The following is a 22,738-nucleotide window of genomic DNA, read 5'->3' as shown; positions in this document are numbered from 1 at the left end:
ATTGTGAGTTCTTTGAAGTCAGAAGCTGTCTTTTGCCTCTTTTAGAATCTCCATTGCTTAGTACAGTGTCTGGAACATAGTAAGAGCTTAATAGATCCTTAATGACTGATTAATGGAAATTTTAATTATTCTGTCTCAGCTACTTTTAAATTTCTCTTTCTAAAAAGTAGTCCTTCCCTTCCATATATTCATTTGAAATTAAATTTTCTCACAAAAATAAAACAGAAATTATGAACCATACTTAAAATAATTGGGGTTGAGAAAAGTTAAACATTGATGACATTTTATTAGCATGGAAGAAAACTGCCTCATTCCTATCCTTTTAGACATTTCAAAGCATGCAGCTTCTAGTTACAGTCTCTCATTATTCATAAATAATAAATTCTACAGAACATAAGCATCTCTCATTTGTTAGACAATGATTATATACTAAGTACTGGTGAGGTTTGCCCACTAGAACTTGGTATATAATACATGTAAAATTTCCAAATATATTTTTATGTATTTATATGTAGCTTAGTGGCACAGTGGTTAGCATAGTGGACTTAGAATCAGAAAAGCCTGAGTTCAAATCTGGCATCTGATGCATACTAGCTGTATGACTCTGGGCAAGTCATTTAACCTCTGCCTTAGTTTCTTCAGTTGTAAAATTGGGGGAGGGGGGAGTGTAATAATACCACCTTGTGAGGATCCAATGAAATGATGTTTGTGAAGTGCTTTGCAAACCTTAACGTGCTATGTAAATGCTAGCTGTTATTAAAGAGATCAGTAAAAATTTCATGTAACTTAAAAATGCTTTCTCTTACTCCAGGAATTTAGACTCAATTTAGCAAGTATTTTTTTTTCCTATGTGCAAGCACTTATCTGCTAGATTATGATTGGTAGGTCATGAGTTCCTGAGTATTTTTCAGTTTTCCTTCCTCTTTTATTCTACTCTTCAGCCAGGGATGGATAGGCATTTTGACAAACAAGAGAATAATTTCTTAATGTTACAGAGTGGAGTTCCCTTTTAAGGGACTGACCCTAATAATGGAACCAGTTGCATCAATCGTGAAATCATTTTCTACACATATACAGTATTCTGTCCTTGATGGTTGACCCCTCCCTTTGAGCAATGCAAACCTAGGAAATGCATGAAAACTACAAAACCAGATAATTGTCAAGCTTGGTAGTCATGAAGAAGTACAAAAATTCCTTATTTTCCAATTCCAAAGAACCTGAAGAAAGACCAAAGATACTTGGACATCAGCTCTAGAATCTGGAAAATCAAATGGGTTTTGTTATAGATATGTAATTTGGACCAATATTGTATTCCACTGATAATTAGAACCCCTAATTTCTTTCATTGTAAGTTATGAGGAATTGATGGGTTGTTATTATTTATAAAAATCAAATGTAAATTCCCAAGTGTTTTAAATGCAAATAAGGCAGGCAGTGTGATATATACTAGATAGAGAGCTAGCCTCAGAGTCAGGAATACCTGGGTCCAAGTCGCTCTGTGACATATACTGGCTGTGTGACCTTGGGCAAATCATTTAACTTTTCAGTGTCCCAGGAAACTCTATGATTACATTGGAGCAGCATGGTACAGTAAAGTGTTCTAGATTGGGGCTCAGAGGTACTTTTCAAGTTGCTGACCTCTTATTTAAAATCACTGAAACTGTTCTTTGTTTTAAATTCTTATTTTTCCCTGGGTTGTGCTAAAATCCATTTGTACAGAGAAAACATATGTTAGTGGATAGAGAGTTGACCTCCAAACCAGGAAGACCTGAATTCAAATTTTACCTCTCATCCATATTCACTGTGTGATCCCAGGCAAATCATTCAACCCCTTGGTGCTCTAGGAAAATCTCTTCACTCTAAGTCACTGATCTGCATTGGTAGTATCAAGATAGCATGACTAAAGAATCTCATGAGAAAATCTGGCAACAAAATCACAGATCCAATCCTTCTCTCAAACCTCTACTAATGCCTTAGAATTTTACTATATAATATGACCTACTAAAGTGAGGCATTCATGATAGCATGAGATAATATTTGTAATATCAGATAAGATATTTGTAAGGTGCTTAGCACAGTGCCTTGCACATAGTAGGTGTGATATAAATGCTAGCTGTTATTATTAACATAGGCCCACATGGATTGTATTCAAAGCAATCGAGTTGCCAGAAGTTCTCAAAAATCTCATGACAGTATTCTTGTGCTGTGGACCCCAAAGACTTTATTATATAGGAAGATTAATTAGAAAATGATATAGTTGCTCCAAAAAAGACCAGTTAACTGGAGCTTGTTTTTTCCCTTGATTTTGTAGAGGGGAAAAAAATACAGCTCTGAAAATAATCCAAACAAAGAATTGGCTGGATTTTATAAATTTCTAAATAAACCTATTTCCTAGTCCTATAGTTTTTAACTCCATATGAAACCTCAAAGGAAGAAGATGAGACCAGGAAGTTGGAAAATAGAAATGCTTTGTCTGGTTTCAGAATCAACTTAGATGTTGGGTTTCTAGTCCCGTTTGTAGTGATATATCAAAGGGAAGAAAAAAAAATAAACATGAATACCCTTCCAAAGCTGTACGAATCTGAAATAATCATTCCCAGTATCAGACCTTGTATGAACAGAGTTCTTACAACTGGAATCACGTATAGTGACCAACCAAACAGTCCATTGTATGGTTTGCAGAACCATACAGTGACTTAGAACCAAGGGACAAGTTACTTTATATCTTTGGGTATCAAGTTACTCCTCTTCAAAGTACGATTGGGAAGCTAGGTGGGGCAGTGGATAAAGCACTGGGCTTGGAATCAGGAAAACTCTTCTTCCTGAGTTCAAATCCAGATTCAGACACTTACTAGCTATGTGACCCTGGGCAAGTCACTTAACCCTGTTTCTTCCAATTTCCTCATCTGTCAAATGAGCTGGAGAATCCATTATCTTTGCCAAGAAAATTCCAAATGGACTCATGAAGAGCCAGACATGACTGAAATGACTCAACAAGAAAGTATTGAAAGCTTGCATTTTTATGGCATGTTAAGGTCTCCTCACAACAACCCCATGAAGTAGGCAATGTAAGAATTAATCCAATTTTATAGTTGACATTCAGAGAGGGAGAACTGACCTGCCAGTGGTCACAGAATTGATGTGGGTCAAAGCCATATTTAAATCCAGATCTGCTGACTTCCAGGGCAGTGTTGTGGATGTGCTTGGTTGTTTTTTTTTTTTCCCGCATGACACCAGAGAGGCCCCTATGATTCTGTGATTGAGCTGAGAATAGGGAGGGAGGAAAACCATGACATATAAGAATCAACTGAAGAAACTAAAGATGTGTGGTCTGGAGAACAAAAGGTGTAAGAGGAACATGATAGGTGTCTTAGAGTAGTTGAAGGATTATCAGGGGTAAGTGGGAGGTGGGGAGGATTTTACTTGTTCTTTGTGGTCCCAAAGAAAAAAATGTGGAGCCATGGGTGGAAGTTAAAGAGGTAGATTTGGATTCAATATATGGAAAACTCTCCTGACAACCAGAAATGTTTAAAAATGAAACAGATGGCTTTGGAAAGTAGTGAGTTTCCTATCACTAGGGATTTTTTAAATGAAGGCTGGATGACCACTTGTCAAGGATATTGTAGAGGGGATTAGATTGTACTTGCTGACCTCAGGGGTTACTCCCAAATCTGAGCCATCCATCTATAACGAGCTTATGGCACTGGCATTGGTAATCAGTGAAACAGGAGAAAGTTACATAAACATAAATCAGCCAACAAAAAGTTTGTGTGTTCAAGGAGGAAAAAACAACAACACAATATTTTTAATTAAGTGAATTTTACACACACATCCCATCCTCTTCCTACTCTGTAAATGGTGTCACAGCACAAAATATAGCTATTTCAGAGATGGTAGCACTTAGCACAATGCCCCCAGTACTTAGTACAGTGCCTGGCATTGTAGTAGATACTTAATAAATGTTTATTGATTGATTGACTGGCAGAACTTGAGGTGAGTTCATCTGTGGTTGGGCTATGATAAGCACCACTTTAATAAATGAACTTTTAAGTAGCTACAGAGCTCAAGTCACTGATGTAGATAATAGGCTTTCCTGGCCATAGGCAAATTTAATCATAGTAAACTTTGTACAGAATGGGTACCACCAGCCCCTCAGATGCAGCCCTTTAACCCCAACAACAGCAACAACAAAAAGAGATGCCCTTCATCTTTCATTTATAAAAATAAGCTCTATTTCCATATCTGATGGTGTTTCAGTTTACTTTTTGACCATCTGGTTCACATTATGCTGTGAGACAATAAAAAGTCTGTTTCCTGCAGTGATAACCACAGAGAGCTCCCATTTCACATTCAGTGTGGTCATCCTGATTGGCCTGGGTGTGGCTTTGAGGACATTAAAATTGTCTCCAGTTAAAAATTCTTCCTGCTTTTTTAAATGTGGGATTTGGGGGCTTGGGGATTTTTTTTATATATTACAAATATAACTAGCACTAGTGTAGAAAGGGAAATGCTTTTGCAAAATGATTGGCTTGCTTATTCTTGCTGCCTTGCTGGACTGTATGCCTGACATTTTATGGCAATCAGATTTTCAAACAAGAATAATTGGTTTGCTAGATTCCACTCACCCAAGTTGTCATGAGGATTTCGAGGGAAATTGCAGTCTTGTCTTACTATAAAGCAGAGTTGAGAGTCTATTTTTAGGGGATCTTACTCTAGGGTTTTTCTTGATGATTTGCCATCTTTATAAGCACTCAGGGCCAAGACAAACCAAATCCACTTTTGGATAGGGGAGGGTTTTCACCCTTTTTGCATATGCATATTTTTCAAAAGGATACAGAGACGTTTTTGTTGTCTTTGTGGTCATTGGGTCTGCTTTACACAGATGCCTATTAATCACTTCACTGTGGAGACAGACACATTCATCATATCACACCAACTTGGAAACAAGCAATCTAGTGAATTGATAGTAAAGAGAAAAGGAATTCTGGCTTAACTATAACAAGTTATTCTCCTTTTAGTGCTTTTCATGATAAAGAGGTAGAAAGAACTTTTTAAGTTTTTCTTTGGAACTTAGCTCAGTTGGGGAGATTTTATCAAATTAGTTCAGTGCCTTTCAGCCATCTCTTTAAAATGGAAGGGAAGAGTATAATTAAATGATGGAGAGAGGAAAATATTCAGGCAATCTAGTCACATTTTGGGTATGATGATGTTACAGCTGCTTCAGTGTCTGGGCTTTGTGTGTTAAAGAACAACTTGAAAAACTGAGTGGAGAGACTGGGACAGATATGAGAGATGTTATGAAGATGACATCAAAAAGACTTAGCAATTGATTGGCTTTGTGGAGTGAGGCAGAATAAGGAATATAGAAATGACTCCACTGTTGCAAATCTGTGTGGAGAATTGCAGTGCCCTTGACCAATATAGGGAAGTTTGGAAGAAATGTTTGAGGGAAAAAACAATCGATTATCTTTTGGACATATTGATTTTTTGAAGCCTATAGGGCATGCAGTTTAAATTGTCAAAAATGTATTTAGTGATGTGAGACTGGCTCTTGGGAGAGAAACCAGGGCTATATATAGATCAGGAAGTCATCTGCAATGAGAAGATAACTGAAACTATCCATGGGAACTGGGGAGATCACTGAGAGAAAGAATGTAGAGAGAGAGAGAGAGAGAAAGAAGAGGAAAGGAGAGGAGAAGAGAAGAGAAGCAGAACATGTATTATGAGTCATCAAAGGAAACTGAGAAGAAGCAATTAGAGAGGTAAAAGAATAACCAAGTGAGAGCAATTATCTAACCATCCCAGCTTTCTCTCACCTGCAAATTTGGCAAACATGTCATCAATGCCTCTGTCTAGCCAATTGATAAAAGTGTTATACAACACAAGGCAAAGCACAGATACTCAGGGCACTGCCCTAGAGATCACCTGTGATGCAATCGATTTCAAATCCATACAATTCAGTGATTTTAGAGTCCATATTTCTTCATTTTTATACAACATTGTGAGCTACTTTTTATACTTTGCTAAAAATTCCAGTAGATTATATCTTATAACATTCCCTTTACCTACTAGTTTAATAACCCTGACCAAAAAAATAAAATAAAGTTAGTCTGGAATGATCTATTCTTAATGAAGTCATTTTAATATTTTAAATCATTGCTTTCTTTCTAGATGTTCACTAACCATTTTTTAATGGTCAGTAGGATATGGGATAACATGGAGATCATTTGAACTTAGCATTGGAGTGGAGAAGGTGCTTTTGATAGATAGCCTTATATTTTTTTCCAGTGAATTATGAGGCAAGGTCATCTGCTAAGAAGGTAGGGAGAAGTGATGGTATAACTAGTTTGAGAAAAGAAGAGGCAGTTTGGAATAGTTGCTGTATGATAAATCGTCAGTCAGGGCAGAGTAAAATGATGGTTTGCATCTGTTAAGGTCCATTTGAGATTGGATAACATAAATTTGTGGTGGAATCAGTCAATACAGTTGCGTGATTTCTTCCATCAATATTCAGCAGAAGGAAATGGAGAAAGCAGATGTTTGGAATAATACATATCAGAGTTTAAAAAGGGAAGAATGGTGCTAGGACAAAGGATCTAGGGACTCAAGAGTCAAGAGCAGTGTAAAGGTGAAACTGGTTAAGTAAAGGGTTAACTTTAAGAGAGGAAAAACTAGTTCAGAGTAAGAGTAAGTTGTAGTAAAGCAGGGAAGGGCAGAGAAACTGGAAATTATGATGAAGACAGAGAATAGGCTTAGGATCAGTGTATCATAAAGAGATCCAGAAAGACAAGAGGTTCTGGTCAGATAGAGAAGTTTCAGAATTGTGTCTTAGGGAAGTAAAATATGTATGGTTACTCAAGGGTATGATCGTTCCTGCATATGACTGAGTACAGTATAGTGGGTACAGGACTGGATTTGGAATCAGAAAAACCTGAAGTTGAATCCTGCCTGGGATACTTAACTAGCTGTATGACACTGAGTAAATCATTTAACCTCTCTGATCCTCAGTTTCCTTACCTGTAAAATGGACTTGGTGACCTCTAAGGTCCCTTCTTCCAGTTCTAAGTCTATGACCCAGTGTAGCGGAAAATCAGAAGAATTGGGAAGGTTGATGAACTTGGAAACAAGTTTTTGAGACATAAATATGTAAGTCAAAATCCCCAAGTAGAGGGCAGGAGTTGGGGTGGAAGGAGAAGACTATGAGCTAGATATTGAGCTAATTGAGTCTAAGGGTCAGTATAAAATAGCCACCAGGATATGAAAAGGGCAATATTTCTGCATGGAGTGAACCTCAGAGGAGGAAAAGGTGGGTGGGGAGGGCCAAAAAGGAGCATCAGCACTAGAGGGTGGCCAAAGATGGGCTGACTTCAAGGGAGAGCCAGGTTTCTGTATTTGCAAGAATGTGGAAGAAGCATCACAGTGTAACCCATGATTATCTTGGGTTACGGAAAATCACATACTGAAGAATAAAATTCTGCTGGCAAATGGAATTCTTTGGTCTGCCAGTCATAACTGACTGAGGATGAATTGAGTCTTAAAGGGAAAATGTTGGGATTTTTTTCCTCCTTTGTACTGGTTGTGGAGGACGTAACACTACAAGAAGCTGGGGGAGGGGAGTGACAGGAGCGGGCAGGGGGTAGGGTGAGGATGGGGAAGTGTGAGTGAAGTCTTTGCTTGAGATTTTTAGAACTGAGTGCTGGAGGTATAAAGTGAGGAGTTTTGTTTGTGTTTTACTGGTAGTTGTGGTGTAAGTCAAGAGATTGTGGGAGGGAGGGAGAGAAAAATATAAGAAAGATGGATGGAGGAGAGAGAGAAAAAGAGAAAGAGAATCAGAGGGAGAGAGAAAGAAAGACAGATGAGGAGATAAAGAAAGAGACAGAGAGAGAACATGAAGGCGGTAGTCTTGACAGGATCCCAAGAGACTTAGTTTTCTCAGGTAGATCTGGTAAAACGATGATGACTTCTTGAATTTGTTTTTGCTTTCTGTCATACTAGATGTCATTCCAGACTTAATCAACTAACAAATAAACATTTATTAATAATTTCTTACTGTATGCCAGAAACTGTGCTGAGCTCTGGAATACAAAGAAAAAGTAAAAATAGGTGCTTTTATTCTACTGGGGGGAAATGATATGTATGGAATGATGTATAAATAAGGTGTGTGTGTGTGTGTGTATATGTGTGTATAGAGCATACCTGAGCATAAAAGGCACTAGTAGTGGAGGGACAGTGATTTAGGGAGAAAATCCAGAAAGGCCACCTTCAAAAACTAAACTCTGTTCTTTTTTATTATTAAATTGTATTTTAATTTATGAAATAAAACAAGCATGTCCATAACGTGGTACAATAAAAAAGATAATTGCACATGAAATTGCAAGTCTGTTATGCACAATTTGTTATTCCTTTCAAATATACAAAAATCAGATTTAAACAAAATGGAGAAATGTTGATTGTTCGTGGGTAGGCAAAGCCAAGTATTCTAAGAGGCGGAGGTTAGGAGGAGGATCATTTCAAAAATGGGATACAGTCAGTGCAAAGCATGGAGAGCAGATAAAAAAGCATCGTGGCATCAAATAGGCTAATATGCTTAGACTGTAAAGCATATATAGATGTGAGAAGAATGGAAAGGGACTGGGTTATAAAAGGTTTTAAATGTCAAGAACAGGAATTTGTATTTCTTCCAAAAAGTAATAGGGATCCGTTGTAGTTCATCAAGTATAGGATAAAATGGTAAGACCTACACTTTAGGAAAATCACTTTGACAGCCATGTGGATGATAGAGACTTGAAGCAGAGAGTCTAATTGGAAGGCTACTGCAATATTCTAGGTAAGAAGTGATGGGTGCCGGAACTAGAGTGGTGAGTAGAGAAAAGGAGGCAAATAAGAGAGATATCATGGAGAAAGAAATGATAGGATTTGGTAACTAGATGGATATGTGAAGAGAGTGAAAGTTGAGAATGACACCAAGGTTGGAAATATGGGTGCCTGGGAAGATACTGGTGCCCTTGACAGTAATGAGGAATTTCAGAAGAGGGGTAGGTTTTGGGGAGAAGATAATGAGTTCTGTTTGGGACAAATTAAATTTGAGGGGTATCCAATTGAAAATATGCAGTGGGCATTTGGTGATGCTGGACTGAAACTCAGGAAACAGACTAGGGCTGGATCTACAGACCTGGAGAGAGATGATAATTGAAACTATGGGAGCCGCCGAAGTCGTCAGGTGAGAGAGTGTAGAAAGAAAAGGACGCCTAGGACAAAGCCTTTGGTGGAGCTGCAAAAAGAGGGGATCACCATGGCTAGAAAAGTATGAGATAAAGATAAAGGGGGAGAGGTTCTGACTTTCTGTCTAAGGTCAGGAGTATTCAATCTGGACTGGGAACTCCACTAAATGAGAAAAAATCTTACTGATATTTTCCTTTTTAAATAAAGAGGTAGGTATCTAATTAGTATTTGTTGGTTAATTGATTAATCTAATGATACAGGGCTATTTAGGAAAAAGAATGCTGGATTTTGGAATACATTTGGAGTGGACAGTGGTTTCAAACCATTATTCAAACCAGCTTTTCCATTTAGGATTTGTGTGGCCTTAGACAAGTAGCAAAACATCTCTGAGTCTCAGCTTCCTCAACTGTAAAGTAGGGAGGTGGGGGTAGGAGTGGGGGTGGGGTATTGGGCTACAGACTCCTAAGGTCCCTTCCTGCTCTAAATATGTGATCCTATGATTTGTGACCCCCAAATGCTTAAATAAATTACTTAATTTGTTTAAACTAAATTTACATTTATTATTAAAGTTAATTATAATTAAATTTAAATGAAAATATAATATCTTAGAATGTGGGGATCCAATTGCTATTGTAAGATTAAGAACTCTATGCTTAAAAAGGAACATGATTGAAGTGAACAGGTTCAAGTATCAGACTGGGGCCTGAAAAATCTCTAGATTTAAGATGGAGCATCAGGAGATTACATTTTTAATTGGTCCCCCTCCCCCCCCCAAAAAAATCACTAAATTATTGCATACTCCAATTTCTACAGTTGTAAAATATGAAGAACAACCCTTTGCTACCTCAGGGCATGGTGAGAAATGAATTAATGCAAAATACTTTTTTTAAGAGGGAAAGAATTAACAACACCCTATTTTCACTTGGTGAAAATAGCAGCCTTGGAAGATTGAGTTCCAGGTTATCAAAGCAGAGTAGCAGACCCTCATATAGTCTTCCTTCTCAGTGGCTCCAATAAGGCAGATACAACGATGAAGGAACAAAGACTATAACATTCTTATAGTAATTGTACATTGTTCATTAATTGTGCATTGTGACATTGTACATTAATATTTGCAGAGCACTTCACACATTATCTCTTTTGATCCTCACAACAGCCTTGGGAGTTAGGTGTTATTATCATCCCCATTTTTATAGATGAGACTGAGAAAGCATAAGTGACCTATCCAAGATCACATACCTGGTAAGTGTCTGATTCAGAATTTGAATTCAGGTCTTATTGACTCTAAGTCCAGCACTCTAAGCACTGTGCCTGCCACTTAGATGCCTCTAACATATTTTTCCCCCTTAAATTCAATTTTATTTTACTTTCAGATTTACACGCTCTCCCTTCCACCTCCTGCCATACCCACACCAATTGAGAAAGCATGAAAATCAAAACCCTGGTTACAAACATGTACAATCAAGCTAAATACATTTCCACATTAGCAATGTCTGAAAAAAAAAGTATGAACTTGAACCCTTGAGTCCATTACCACCCTCTCAGGGGATGCTGCCTCTAGCTTCTTGAAGACTTGAAGTGTTGAAGACTTGTCTAGGTTAGTAAATTAGGATCGTTAGCCACAACAATTAGAAAAAGGACTGTCTATGTAAGTTCAAGGAGTTTTTAAATGAAAAAGAGACTTGATGAATTTCTCCTGCCCATTTCATTTTCTACATTTGGTGACAAATGCCTTTCCAAATAAGTGACTATGTGATAGCTAGGCAGCTAAGTGGCACAGTGCATACAGTGCTGGGCCTGGAGTCAGGAATACCCGAGTCCAAATCCAGCCTCAGACATTTACTAGCTGTAGGACTGTGGGCAAGTCACTTGACTTGTTTGCCTCAGTTTCCTCTTCTGTAAAATGAGGATAATAACAGCACCTACTTTCCAGAATTGTTGTGAGGATAAAATAAGATAGTAATTGCAAAGTGTTTAGCATAATGCTTGGCACACAGTAAGTGCTACATAAATGTTAATTATTATGATTTATGAAGCATCCTCACTAGAGAGGAGAAAAAGAAAACACACACAAGACTTATGTGTCCAAAGAAATCTACTAGCGTATATTCTTTACCACCAACTGGAGATAGGAGGGGGTGCTGTGGTCTTCCAATTCGGCATCCAAATTGTTGATGATATGGTAAGTCTTCCTAGAGTTGGTGTCTCAGTTTTGCCTTCTGTAGATGAAGAGTCCCATCACAGATGTAGTGAAGATGCTTCCTCCTTTTGGAGAGTTCCAGGATGATGACCAGTAGGGAACTATATGTTACTAGCTTTGCTCCCAGATTCATATGTTGTGATCTTTGAATAGGAATTGGGTGAGGGGTTTGAGAATATGGAATTGGAATGGTTCCTCATTCATTTCAGGGGGTTGTAGAGGATCCTGTCTGTAATGCCAGGTACTATGGGGCCATTTGGGCCCAGATGGACACCTATCTATGAAAATATAATTGAAGAAATGGGGAAACTTAAATTGGTTTCAGAGTTGGAAGCAAAAGAAATCAACACATAATTAAAACTACATAGATGTACAAGATCCTAAATTACCTGGCCAGTTCCAGGAGTATGGCTTTGGGTTATTCTTTCTAGAGTGTCAAAGGCCTTATGGTGGTGTTTTTTGCATTTTCCCCTTAAGATTCTACATACACAAAGATCTTAACAAGGAGAGAAGGGCCTCAAATATTAATATAGCTGTGTGTAAATGTGTGTATGGGCAGCTAGGTGGCACAGTGGATAGAGTGCCTAGCCTGGAGTCAGAAAGACTCATCTTCCTGAGTTCAAATGTGGCCTCAAACACTTACTTGCTGTGTGACCCTGGGCAGGTCACTTAACCCCATTTGCCTCAGTTTCCTCATGTATAAAATGAGCTGGAGAAGGAACTGACAAACCACTCCAGTATCTTTGCCAAGAAAACCCCATGAAGAGTCAGACATGACTGAAACGACTGAACACATCATCATCAAATTGTGTGTGTTTGTATCTATTCTAGCAAGAAATATTAATTCACTTAGATTCCTAAGATCTTCACCTTGTGTGTGTGGAATGGGGAAAATTTACATTTTTATTTTCACTAACTGAAATTCAACATTTCTCTCAATTATGAGTATAGGCAATAAAACATTATTCCAAGAAGGGGACCATATGCCTCACCAGTTTGCCAAAGGGGTTTATGACACAAAAATGGCTACGAATCAATGCCCTAGAGGAAGGATGGCACTCAGAACTATAAGACTGCAAGAAGTAAACATATCCTTATACATATCAGAACCACAACACAGTGGAGCTGGTTGAACACTAGGAGTTAGGAAAACCAGGTTTAAATCCCTCCTCCTTCCCTTAATAACAGTGTAACCCTATTTGAATCATTTTCCTTTTCTGGGCGTTGGATTCTTTATCTTACAAATGAAGAGATTATACTTGATAGCTTCTAAAGGCCCCTTCTAGCTCTAAAGCCCACGATCCTTTGATCTTGAGACTGGGTCACAAAAACCACAAACCAGACACTGGGAAATGAATTGCATTAAAACTTGAGTGTCCATCTTGTTAACACATTGAGACTTTCTCAGACTTTTTTTTCCTAATTATTGAATCAAGTCTAGCTAGTAATTTGCATGCAAATGGTCCGTTTTAGGGTCACATAAGCCCAAACGAATTATTTAAGGATCAATTTCTTATCTCTTTTTAAGTGTTTGGTCTTAGTGTCTTTTAGTAACTACTAAGAGTATTTGTCAATTTTTAAAAATTTGCCCCCAAAATAAGGTCAATATTAAAATATTTATTGTGCAGTTTAAGAGATCATTTTTTTTTTTTTGCTACATTTAGAACCAGAGTTACAGGCATTCTAAAGATAACCCACTTAATTTAGAAATCCATTTCAAAATTTCTAGACAAGTGGTATGTATTACAAATATAATACCCTTTGTGACCAGTTCTTCCTATCTTCTGGTAATATTACTATCAGTATTGTCAGGGAATCGTACTTAGGATGACTGAGAATTGGTATCTTTTGCTAAATATTTCATTTTTTGCTAACTGTATTCTTATATTTTCCTGCCTTAATGGATTTGTGATCTCAATGAGGGAGGGGGAGAGAGAAGAGGGGCACACCTTCTAGCAATGAAGATCCTTCCATGCCTTGCATTCCTGCCCACCTCTTGTCCCTGTCCTCCCCTAAATCCCCTATAGGTGTCCACTCAAAATGTTGAAGGTCTGCCTCTAGGTTTTTTGGCATTGCTTAGGTATCAGTATGGCACTTGGGCTGTTCATCTCCTTATGTGTCCAGCTTAATTGTCTTTCTGACCAACCCATGAAAAATTACATTAGTCTATAAACTAGAAAATATAGCATACCTGGTATGCTCTGAGTAGATAATTCTACAGTCCAAATACCACTGAATAGGCCTGTATTCACCAAGACATGTGTCTCACATGTCCTTGTCTCAGCATCTATTCAACCCCGTTTTGGCAGGACGGGGTATGAAACTGAGAAGCATAGACCTATCACCATCATGCATTCAATCTTTATACTCTCCACTGGAGTTACTAGGAAATGATCAAGTATTGAACGGCTGTGATTCTAGCTCCAAGTTTGCTAATAACCATTAAACCTATTTCTCCTCTTCTGTGACTTTCTTCAACTTTTCATAATGGCCAACCTTGCCGCACTGTCTCAGAAATTGTGGGGTGAGGAAACCTGAAGACTTGAGGCCACACAGCCTTCTAGGTTCTTAGGTGCAGCCTTATGACTAAGTCCAAGTTTTACCGAACAAATCCTTTTATTAAGGGGATTTGTTCTGTGAAGTTTGGATTCAATCAAAGGGCTGCACTTGAGGACCTAGAGGGCCACATGTGGCCTGGAGGCAGCAGGTTCCCCACCCCAGTTTAGGCCTATAAGGAAAGAATTAGGAGATAAAAGGAAAGTTTGGAAACAGTATAGGGAATATGCTCTCCTTAACTTCTATTTTAAAAGACCCACTTTTGACTCTCCTCCACCCCACAAGTCAACCAGTGAATGAAATGGATTTCAGTGTGTTGTTATTCATACTGTGCTCCTTTTAAGTAGAAACATCTCTTACAATGTAAAATACCAAATTGAGTTTGTTTTAGAGTAAAATAACATTTAAGATTTGTAAAAATGCTTTACAAATATTATCTTATTTTATCCTCACAATCAACTTGGGAGTAAGACCCTGTTCTTATCCCCATTTTACAGATAAGGAAACTGAGACAGAAGTTAAGTGATTTGACTTGGACCACACAGGTAGTAAGTGTCTGAGACCAGATTTGAACTCAAGTCTTCCTGACTTGAAGTCCAATGCTATATCCACTGTACCACCTAACTGTGGAAGCATAGTTTATTTTTGTTATCAAGCTATGTTAGATGCTGAGAAAAGTAGGTTCCTATAATATTTTTGTTGTTCAGTCATTTTTCAGTCATGTCCAACTCCTTGCGACCCTATTTGAGGTTTTCTTGGCAAAGATACTAGAGTGGTTTGCCATTTCCTTCTCCCTCTCATTTTACAGATGGGGAAACTGAGGCAAACAGGATTAAGTGACTTGCCCGGGGTCATACAGATAGTAAGTGTCTGAGGCTGGTTTTGAAATCAGGAAGATGAGTCTTCCTGACTCCAGCCCCACACTTTGTCCACTGTGCCACCCAGCTGTCCTTCTGCAAATGTACTTGGCTGAAAAAGTATTCATTGTTCAGTGACAGTTGTTTCAGTGAAACTATCAGATCATTGCAAAATTGAAAAATAACTGTTCTTTGCCACTACACATTTTTAGTACTCTAACAACCTATAGATAGCGCTGGGAAAAATCAGAGCTGCTGTTTTTGTATAACAGCAAGAAAATACAAATTTAAAACCATTACATACATTAGCTCAGTTTGTGATGCCTAAGTTTTAAAATATATTTCAGTGTAAGATACCCTACTGTTTGGAGACTGCCACAACATAAAAGGTGTGAGTTATAGCTGAAGTCCCCTACTGTTACTGTTTTTCAATCTCTACCCTTATAAGTCTATGAAGATAATCTGGAAATTTTTATTAAAAACATTACATTTGGAAATCATTCCATTTCTCAACCTTACAGTGCTTTCTAAGGGATGTTTTGTGGTGGTTGTCCTTCATTATCAAGAATGTGTGTTCAGATGCTGGATCTTTGGTTCTCAAGAGATCATCTTGCTTTCACTATTTATTCCTTACCTTGAATCATAGCCTTTTGTCACAGGACAATCATTTCCACAGCAACCAACTTTGAGAGGAGGGAGATTGGATAAAGGATGGAGAAAGAGCAAATGAACTCTTCTTAAGCATCAAGTTTATGCATCTCTTACCTTTCTCCTCAATAATCAAAAGATTTCAACAGAAAAATCTGTGATATCACTAAGCTCTTTCTTTGGAAATATGTATGTTTTTTTCCCCTGAGATCTTTTTTTGTGGCACCAGTAGTTTATCAGTAAAAGTTCAATGTTTTATGGATTTGGGGGGGGAGGAATAGGATTATATCTACATACATATAGATTTAGGTATAATTATTAATATATGTACATAATCCTAATTGTTGTCACTGTTATCTGCCAGTAAAATTTAGGAAACATATTCTAGAAAGACTTAATTTAGTAGATGAAAGATGTGTCTCCGGAGGCCCTTGAAAGTACATTTTCTATCTTGCTATTTCTTCCAGAATAGGAACCATGTTTACGTTTCCTCAGAGCATGTTAATGCCTTTAATGCATTCATATTCCCTGGCTCTCCAGACATTTGAATTGAGGCCTTTTGGATTTTTTTTTTTAACTACCACATCAGGCACTTGTGATTTGACAATTGTGACACTTGTTCACTTAGTTTTTAAAAGGAAAAGCCCTTTTCTGTTCGATTTTGATCAACATCTGCTAGCTTGGTGCTTGATTAAGCAGGAACTAGGAAAGTAACTTTCTTTAGAAATTCAGCATCTTGGTTAATGCTGTGTAAGATTATTGACTGGTGTAGTCACGTAATTTTTATTAAATTGAAGAGATTAACTCCAGCAAAGAAACTCACTATGACAGCAGGCTTTACAAACAATAATGGAACCTGACGCATCTCCAGGCTCACTGCAAAATGCCACAAAATGATCTTCTTGCTACAGTTTCTTCAGATGTAGTAAGGAAAAAGCCTCACTCAAATAGTCGGCAGAGTTTCCTGTCTAGCATTGAGAGTGTATGTAGTATTTTTTTTTAATTTTAAATAAAAAATTAAATTGGCATTGCCACTTGAAATCTGTGCACGTTTGCTTTTTACTTTCCAGTATATTTTGGTTCACAGCTCCCTTTCCTTCTCATGGTTACCTGGGATGTTAATAGAGCTTGCCTTCCTGATGGGCACTAAATGTGTGACTCTGGCTTTTAGATTTGTCAGTGATAATGACCAAAAAGATCTAGGCAGAAAGCTTGATGTACTGTGAGATTTGTGTATTGAAGGACTGCCATCTCTCCTGAAAGGCTTCCCATTTCTGGATTTACCGTGATTATTTGAGAGAGAGAGAGAACAAGAGAAGGGCACAAAGAAGAGATTAGGGAGATGGGGGAAAGAGGAGAAATGAAATTTAGAGATTAAAATATGGCACTGCCCCGAATGAAGGAGAGGGTGTAGACTTGAGATCCTGAAATGTACTTTTCAGAACAAAAGCAAGACATCAAACAAAGTTTATTTGTTACTTAACAAGAGGTGTTGTAAGGACTAATTAACTACTGTTTTGTAAGACCTTGCTTTGAAGATGAGACAGAAGTAGCTGTTGGTTAATTATTACTGTTATTACTTAATAGGCTGAATGTTAAATTTTGTGAAAAGAAACTCTCGTCAGTATATTTCCTTTCCATAATGCTTTGTCTGATATCTGTTGCAGGTGTGATTCGGGAAAGTTACCTCAAAGGCCACGATCAGCTTGTTCCAGTCACCCTCTTGGCCATTGCAGTCATCTTGGCTTTTGTCATGGGGGCCGTCTTCTCGGGCATCATCGTCTATTGCATTTGTGATCATCGTCGCAAGGATGTGTCAGTCACACAGAGGAAGGAGAAAGAGCTGACGCACTCACGCCGGGGTTCCATGAGCAGTGTGACCAAGCTCAGCGGCCTCTTTGGGGACACACAGTCTAAGGACCCTAAGCCAGAAGCCATCCTCACCCCCCTGATGCACAATGGCAAACTTGCCACACCCAGCAATACGGCCAAGATACTCATCAAGGCCGACCAGCACCACCTAGACCTGGCAGCTCTGCCTACTCCAGAGTCTACCCCAACTCTGCAGCAGAAACGGAAGCCCAGTCGAGGGAGCCGGGAGTGGGAGAGGAATCAAAACCTCATTAATGCCTGTACAAAGGACATGGCCCCAATGTCCTCCCCTGTGATTCCCACTGAACTTCCCCTCCGGGCTTCCCCAAGCCACATCCCCAGTGTTGTGGTCCTGCCCATCACTCAGCAGGGCTATCAGCACGAGTACGTGGACCAGCCGAAAATGAGTGACGTGACACAGATGTCCCTGGAAGACCAGGCAGCCACCCTTGAGTACAAGACCATCAAGGAGCATCTTAGCAGCAAGAGCCCCAACCATGGGGTAAATCTGGTCGAGAACCTGGATAGCCTGCCTCCAAAGGTCCCCCAGAGGGAGGCCTCCCTGGGGCCCCCAGGGTCCTCGCTGTCTCAGAATGGCCTGGGCAAACGACTGGAAATGCATCCCTCCTCCTACGGTGTGGACTATAAAAGGAGCTATCCCACAAACTCTCTAACAAGGAGCCACCAAGCAGCCACCCTCAAAAGAAACAATACTAACTCTTCTAATTCCTCCCACCTTTCTAGAAATCAGAGCTTCAGCAGGGGAGACAACCCACCCCCTGCCCCTCAGAGGGTGGACTCCATACAGGTGCATGGTGCCCCGCCCACCCAGGCAGTGACTGTTTCAAGGCAACCCAGCCTCAATCCATACAACTCACTGACACGGTCGGGGCTGAAGCGCACACCCTCACTAAAACCAGATGTACCTCCCAAACCTTCTTTTGCCCCCCTTTCCACATCCATGAAACCTAATGACGCATGTACATAATCCCAGTGGGAGGGGGACAGGTGGTAAACCAACAGTGAAGCGAAATTGGCCCCTCTCAGCCAATGTTCTAAACTGCCTCATCAGTTCCAATCTTACAAAGAAGGCTGCAGTGTTGCTGAGGACACAGTCCTTTCCTTTGGGATAAAGTGGAATACTTTCTGAAATTGGGCCATGTGTTTCGATGAAGGTTTACAACCACAGGACTCATCCCTCATCCTCCCCTGCCTTTTCCACTTGATAACAGCTCTGATTCACAAAAAAGACTTAACATCACAAACATGAGCCAAAAGCACATACACACACACACACACACACACACACACACACACACACACACACACTCACACTCACACACAGGTGAACAGTGACTGCAACATTTCGCCCATGACTGCATTGGACGTTGCTGGACTGGCCTAGCATTCTGTCCTTTGCAACAGAAGTCCATAAAAAGAAATGAAAGGAAAAAAAAAAGATAAAAAAAAGTAAAGAATTCATTGATAAATCTAACTCAGACTTTAACAATGGCAGAAGTTTACTATGTGCAGATACTGTGAAATGCCCATCAGTGTTACAGCCTCCTGTTCATTGCCATGTTGGGCTACTATGTCATAGAATTCTGCTACTCTTCTCTTTTAATGAATAACGTGACCGTTAACGCAAATAACTCCTATTATTTATTGTTCACCTTTTCTTTTCTTAAAGAGATGACTTTTTTCACATATCCTAAGAACAGCTCTTCAGAAAGCCCATTGAAAGTTATACGATTTTAACATGAATTCCATTAACTGGAGTAATTAAGTTCACTTTATTTTTCCAATAAATTCACTGAGCAAATAAGTTGGAGCTTGAATTCTAAACTTTTTGTTTGGACTGTCTGATCTTAGCTAAAAGGAAAAAAAATTAAGAGGGGAATATTTATTTAAATCCATCAGTTACTTTTCTGGCTGGGTCTCTGACCTGTGACATGCACACACACAAAAAACAAAGAGAAAATGAAATGCCCCTAGATCTAAAGCAACTGCAAGAAACTTAGAATGCACATAAGTGCAACATTGCAGCCAACTAGGCTGTGTCAATCGATAATACTTTCTGTGAAGGCACCAGCTTGTGATGTGCCCTCTCATTTCACCTTGCATGTGAGATGGCAAACGAAATGCACAAATGGTGTAAACTCATTAATATGCTGGCTGTTACCATGCATAAATTAATGGTTTGATCACACGGGTTTTTTCGTGGGATTACATCTGTGAATAGCCTGTTTTCTTCCACATGTAAATTTGTGCCTTACACCCTCAGTTGTGTATACTTGTGAGCTATAGTATGTTCAACTTTTTTTCCCCTTTTGGAAAAAAAAATATCAGATATTTATTTTCCTCCCCTCCCCTAAGACCCTCTAGAAAATTGAAGTCAAGCAGTTTTGAAGAAGAATGTCATGGTTATCATAATAATTTCACATCCCTTGAGAAACTAGGGCAGTACCACACCCTCTAATTCAAATTACCTTTCTAGTTGTGCCAATTCAAACCACCCTTAAGCTGTGCTGCCAGCATGGACCCCAGTGTTGTGGGTGGCATTATCCTTTCTTCCTGCACATCTCCTTCTTCCACCTTATATTTTCATATCATTTCAATATGGTGATATTCTCAGCCAGCAGAGAAGAAACTAAAGTAATCATCATCATTTCTGGCATGTACACAAGCCGTGTGCACACTTGGGCATTTGGGCTGATGCCTGAGAGGAGTCCCCAGTCATTTGCCCAGTGAACACACACAATGTACACAATGAAATGAGGTGGAAATTCATTTGGGCAGGCTGGTCCCTGCTGTGATTAATAAATAACCTGGAGTACAAGGCCAACCACAATGGATGATGCAAAAGCCTTTCGAGGCAAAGGATTTTTTTTTATTTAGTTTTTTGTTTCCTTGTGGGGTTTTTTTAGGGGGGGGTTGTGTGTCAGTTTCTTTCTCAGTTTTCATTTGTCCATGCACACAGGTTTTTTTGCTTAATATGTCAATAAAAGTGAAAAAAAAACTGTGTCTACATACTGTAGAAAGTGAACATTATTGTTGTGTTGGGTTTTTTTTTTGTTTGTTTACATTTAAATCGGATGAACAGTGTGTTTAGAAGATTCTTCTAGGTTCTGTCCCCCTCCTCCTTTTTAAACCTAGTTTGTTCTGCAGGTGTTTTGTTTCGTTTTGTACTTTTTGAAAGACATGAACCATTTTGAATCATCTAGAGTATAGGTGATATTTAGAGAATCTGAACAGTCTGGAGACCGAAGTGTGTAACAAGGGTGAGTGCATGTCCTTCCATTCCATAATTCTTATCACATCTTTTTTTTTTTTTAGTGGACTAACTGTTCAGATTCTGTGGTCCATGCTTCTTGAAGTCACAAACTCTGTTCCCTAAGCAGGAATTGTGATTTTTTCTTTAAAGATGTAGGTGCTGGGAAGGTGAGGGCAAGGAGCGGGGGAAGGAAGGAATTTTACCTTGCAACCTTCTCCCAAGAGCTTGGCAGTAGAGAAAACCAGATGTAATGCAATACTTATGGCTGTCCCTAGCAAACCAGACCAGAAAGACTGCTGCACCTGCCACAGTGGAGAACAACTCTCTACCTGGTAATGTGCATCAGATCGATCACCAGGTTGACCCTGAAATGTCCATTTGTATTCAATGGGTCTTCTTCTCTTACCTCTTTTTTTTCCTTTTTTTTTTCCTTTTTCTCCCTGCTATGTGTGGGGAGGAAGGTTCATAAACCTAAGTGTGCCTTTCCTTTTTCCACCCTTGCTATACACTGGTAGGTGCAACAGACTCAGACTCCTATTTGTTGTAAAGTTGTAAAAAAAAATTGTGATGTCACCAATTTTCCTTCCACCTCCACATCTTCTAACATCTGATTCACAACTTAATGTATGTTAAAGAAAAAAAGAAAGAAAAAGAAAAAAAAAGAAAAGACAAAAAAAAGACAAAAAAAAAGGCAAGGAAAAAGTTCTTTATTACATGAAAGTAATAAACAAAATCCAGACTGTTCTACCTTACCTTTTGTGCCGGATGCTTTCTTTGAATAATTTTTCTCCTCTTCTCTTCCTCACCTTGTTCCCAAGGCCTGAATAGCCATGTGCTATTATGTTGTTTTGCATTAGCCACCAAAATTGATGCTCACAGTCAGAAACCAGATTTTAACACTATGTTCTGCTGGTGGTAATAATGATAATGCATTTTATGATTTTTTCAAAACACTTTGAAATTATTTACTTCAATACAACAGCCTTGTGAGACAGTCAACAACTAGTTTGGCCAAGCACTATGCTAAGTATGTTACTAAGTATGGACATTTGGCAGATGAGGAAATTGAGGCTGAGAAAGGTTAAGTGACTTGCCCAAGGTCACACAGCTAGTGTCTGATGCAGGATTTAAATTCAGATCTTCTTGACTCCATATCCAGTGCTCTCCAGATCCTCAGACACTTACCTGCCCTCTGTCTTCTACATTCTCTTTTTATAGGCTTGCTCATAGGCAAACATTTATGTTAGGCCTGATAGAGGTCAAAACACTATTGCACAGCTGTAACTTCAGCTCCTTTTTACGTATTAATAAGAGTGAGGCTGAGGTTCTACTCCTTGTTAGCATTTATCTACATAACACAGAGGACTTGGTCTGAGGCATGCTGAGATCCAGCATTCAATTTTTGCTTTGCATGACACCTTAAACTGGTACAAATCATTTGGTTTTTCTCCCTTCTGGATATTCAGAAATGGGGCAATAGACTTTTAAAATGACTAGTCCTACATTTTAAATTAAATCTTCTTTGTTTGGTTTGAGACATTATTTTATTAGTGTAGGTAATTTCTAGTAAGGAAATCCTCTGTAACAATGCACATTGGCAATTGTTCTACAACTTATAGAGAGTTGTTTGGGGGTGCTAAGAAGTTAAGTGACTGCCCAGTCACCCACTTTTTCCCCCAATCTGCTCTTACACTCAGAGTTTTGGTCCTTAGAAGGTAGCTATTAATGTACTACTACTACTAGGTTTTAGTGATGGAGAAACCCTTTTGAAACTATACCTTGTGAGCCCCTACCTGTGTGCTTTCCTTCAATAATAAGCCACTAGACATGATTAACTGATTAAAAAGACATTTAATAAGATGGCATAGTAAAAACTATAAAACATCCCCCCACCCTCACCCCAGAAGCCTAGGCACAGTCATTCACAAAATACTCAAAGCCTTTATGGGAAGAATGGGCAAAAACTTAGAAGCAGTGCTGGTGATGCACTCATATAGTGAACACATGTGGCTAAAGCTGATCATACTGGCACTGTAGGGCCTTGAAGTCATGTCTTTCTTTGTGAAATTCTCTCTTTAGTTCTGCTCCAGATTGCCAGGTATTATAGTG

General features: G+C 38.9%; 1 protein-coding gene across 2 annotated transcripts in view; it reads left to right on the top strand.

The window, feature by feature from the left end:
- The window catches only part of SEMA6A (semaphorin 6A), a 175,324-nt gene extending 154,923 nt beyond the window's left edge, over positions 1–20,401 (top strand). For both annotated transcript variants that reach the window (XM_027874735.1, XM_027874734.1), the window contains one exon: positions 17,151–20,401. In XM_027874735.1, coding sequence (XP_027730536.1) covers positions 17,151–18,343 — 1,193 coding nt within the window. In that variant the 3' untranslated portion in view covers positions 18,344–20,401. The remainder of the gene's footprint in view (positions 1–17,150) is intronic.
- Positions 20,402–22,738: the final 2,337 nt, after the last annotated feature.

The sequence above is a fragment of the Vombatus ursinus genome, unplaced genomic scaffold, assembly GCF_900497805.2.
Source record: "Vombatus ursinus unplaced genomic scaffold, bare-nosed wombat genome assembly UNPS02014807.1, whole genome shotgun sequence".
NCBI classification, from domain to species: domain Eukaryota; kingdom Metazoa; phylum Chordata; class Mammalia; order Diprotodontia; family Vombatidae; genus Vombatus; species Vombatus ursinus.
The sequence above is the reverse complement of the archived record's forward strand: the minus strand, read 5'-3'. Positions and strand labels throughout refer to the sequence as shown.